At 40.5% G+C, this 3,370-nt stretch overlaps 1 protein-coding gene across 1 annotated transcript in view; it reads left to right on the plus strand.

Moving 5' to 3' along the window:
• Window positions 1-3,370, plus strand: part of BMPR1A (bone morphogenetic protein receptor type 1A) — a 37,655-nt gene that overhangs the window by 27,024 nt on the left and 7,261 nt on the right. Inside the window, exons 5-6 of the mRNA XM_023508765.1 lie at window positions 533-677; window positions 2,699-2,891. Coding sequence (XP_023364533.1) covers window positions 533-677; window positions 2,699-2,891 — 338 coding nt within the window. The remainder of the gene's footprint in view (window positions 1-532; window positions 678-2,698; window positions 2,892-3,370) is intronic.

The raw sequence follows: 3,370 nt of genomic DNA on the forward strand, positions 1-3,370 counted from the left end.
CAGCCAAAAAATAACCAGGCATTGTGGCAGGCACCTGTAGTCCCAGCTACTTGGGAGGCTAAGGCAGGAGATTCCCTTAAGCCCAGGAGTTGGAGGTTGCTGTGAGCTTTGATGCCACAGCACTCTACCCAGGGGGACAGCTTAAGGCTCTGTCTCAAAAAAAAGTGAAGTAGAAAGTGAATTTTCCTATGCTGCATATCCTTTCTGATGTTTTTAGATGTATGCAAAAATACATAATTTAAAATTTTTGTATAGCTAGGATGGTGCTTTACATGCTGATTTTGATGTGTTTTTTTTCACTTGCCGATACATCATAGATGTGTTTTCATTTTAACATGATGCAGAGGATGCTACCTCATAAACTCTATTTTTAGATGTATTTTAATAGAGGATGTACTGTCTTGTGATGAGCTAATTTGAGTATGATTCTGTGTGAAGGAAGGATGATGGTATAAAAAACCTCAGTTTTTCTTACCTCAGAATTTAATAGTTTAAGAATTTTAACATAGATTGTTTTCTGCTTTTTTAAAAGACATTATTGCAAGAGTATCTCTAGCAGACGTCGTTATAATCGTGATTTGGAACAAGATGAAGCATTTATTCCAGTTGGAGAATCATTAAAAGACCTTATTGACCAGTCACAGAGTTCTGGTAGTGGATCTGGACTGCCATTATTGGTAAGCCTATGTTTCATACACACATGAATAGGGTGTTGATGTAGAATGTGTCCTCAGATGACGATGCAAAGCATGATTATTGCAGATTAGGGAACAACAGTAGACACCTCATTTTCTCCTTATTTAGAAAGCTGCATGCAATGAAATTAGTTAAGAATTATGAATCATGAAAAATAGACTGGGCAAGTAAGAGAGAGCCATAAACAAGGATAGGAACAAGCCCTATACAGAGAGTCAGATCATGAAGCCCGGTATGCATATAGTGCAAGAGTGCAGAGAGCTGAAGAGAAAGCAGGTGTGAGATTCCTTGCGTTACAGAGTTAAACTGATTGGTTTGAGGGATGTATAGTTACTTCAGATTGAAAGAGAAGTTTCTCTCATAGATTTTTTTGTTTGTTTTTTGTAGAGATAGAGTCTCACTTTATCACCCTCGGTAGAGTGCCATGGCGTCACATAGCTCACAGCAACCTCCAACTCCTGGGCTTAGGCCGTTCTTTTGCCTCAGCCTCTTGAGTAGCTGGGACTGCAGATGCCTGCCACAATACCTGGCTATTTTTTTTGTTGTTGCAATTTGGCTGGGAGAGGGTTTGAACCCACCACCCTCGGTATATGGAGCTGGCGCCCTACCCACTGAGCCACAGGTGCTGCCCCTCTCTCATAGATCTTCATAGAAAGGATACTTTTGTCAAAGTAATACTGCATAACCACAGCACAAATCCAATAAAAATAATTTTAAAGGATATTTTAAGTAATTCCAACAGCTTTTATATATGGAAATACTCAGATTTAAAGGTTGGAAGGACTCTATTTGACTCTATAACACCAATTGGGTTTTTAGTTTAATTGCATTAATTAAAAGTAAACACATTGAATTTTTTTTTTTTTTTTGGAGACAGAGTCTCATTATGTCACACTCGGTAGAGTGCCATGGCGTCACAGTTTATAGCAACTTCCAACTCTTGAGCTTAAGCAATTCTCTTGGTTCAGCCTCCCAAGTACCTGGGACTATCACTACCCTCCACAATTTTTTGTTGCAGTTGTCATTGTTGATTAGCTGGCCTGGGCTGGGTTTGAACCCTCCAGCCTCAGTTATGTGACTGGTGCCATAACCACTATGCTATGGGTGCCGTGCCTACATTGATCTTTTTTTTTTTGTTTGATGCAGTGTCTCACTTTGTAGCCCACAGTAGAGTGCCATGGTGTCACAGTTCACAGCAAACTCTTGGGCTCAAGTGATTCTCTTGTTTCAGCCTCCCAGGTAGCTAGGACTACAGGTACTCACCACAACACCCAGCTACTTTTAGAGATGAGATCTTGCTGTGTCTCAAGCTGGTCTCAAACTCATGAGCTCAGGCAGTCCACCCACCCAGCCACCTAGAGTGCTGGGATTACAGGGATGAGACACTGCACCCAGCCTGAGTTCAAGATTTTTAACTGTTGTTTACATTTGCTGTATATTAAACCACAACAAAACTTAGTGCCTTGAAGCAACAAATATATATGATTTCTTCTGGGTTAGTGGACCCAGAACACCGGGCAGTTCCTTTTCTGGACTTGCTGAGCTACAGCTAGGTGATACAGTTCATACATATGGCTGGCAGTTCACATGGTGCTGTCCACTAGTCACAGGGTTCCCACAACTGCCAGAATGGGCGAGCCCCACTGTATAAACAATTGTCAGGTCTTTGCTTGCATCACCTTTGCTGCTGTTTTGTTGCCCAGAGCAATTCATGCGAAGAATCTGCAGAGATCACCCAAGGCTGGATATACTAAGAGGCAAATTATGATGACCATTTTTACAGTCTGCTACGTTTACTAACCTGTTAGTTTATAATTTCAGAACACACTGTACATTGTTTCATGCTTTTGTAATAAGTATATTGTAAGTTTTACAATCAAAATTGGTTGGTTGGATATACCATGCTTTTTGATGGGATAGGCTGTCAGACCCTTTTGCCAAGTCTTAGTGGTTCTTTTTATCAAGAACTCAAGCCCTCTTACTTTTTCTTTTTTCCTTTAAGGTTCAGCGAACTATTGCCAAACAGATCCAGATGGTTCGGCAAGTTGGTAAAGGACGATATGGAGAAGTGTGGATGGGCAAATGGCGTGGTGAAAAAGTGGCAGTGAAGGTATTCTTTACCACGGAAGAAGCTAGCTGGTTTCGAGAAACAGAAATCTACCAAACTGTGCTAATGCGCCATGAAAACATACTTGGTGGGTACACATTGATTGGCTCAATCCGTATCTGATAGGGTTAGCAAGGTACAGGTGGAAGCCTGCCATATGTCTTTGAAAACATAAACTCTAGGTGTTTGGCTAAAGGAAACCCAGTAGAAAACACAGTTTAAATACAACACAGTTCTGATACCAACCAACCATTTTATTTACTAACCACTTGAATAAACGGCAGTGAGTTTCAAATGGAAAATAATACTAATTTATTGGACTTAATCCTATAGTAATGAAAAACCAAGGTTTTTATAGATAATTAAAGCCACTTTCTAGGATGACATTAACTCTCTGCCTTTTACCTTTGGTAAGCTCAGCAACCCAGCATGGAGTTCCATTGTGTGTTCTGTGCTCAGCATATGTTCTTCTCCCCTCCCCATTTACATAGTAGCAAAATCATTTAGGTATGATCTAATCAGGTGGGTGCACACACAGATCTAGGTACCTTGAGGGTTTTTTTTTTT

This window comes from Otolemur garnettii, unplaced genomic scaffold (genome assembly GCF_000181295.1).
Source record: "Otolemur garnettii isolate 467f Iridium unplaced genomic scaffold, OtoGar3 scaffold00275, whole genome shotgun sequence".
Lineage (NCBI taxonomy): Eukaryota > Metazoa > Chordata > Mammalia > Primates > Galagidae > Otolemur > Otolemur garnettii.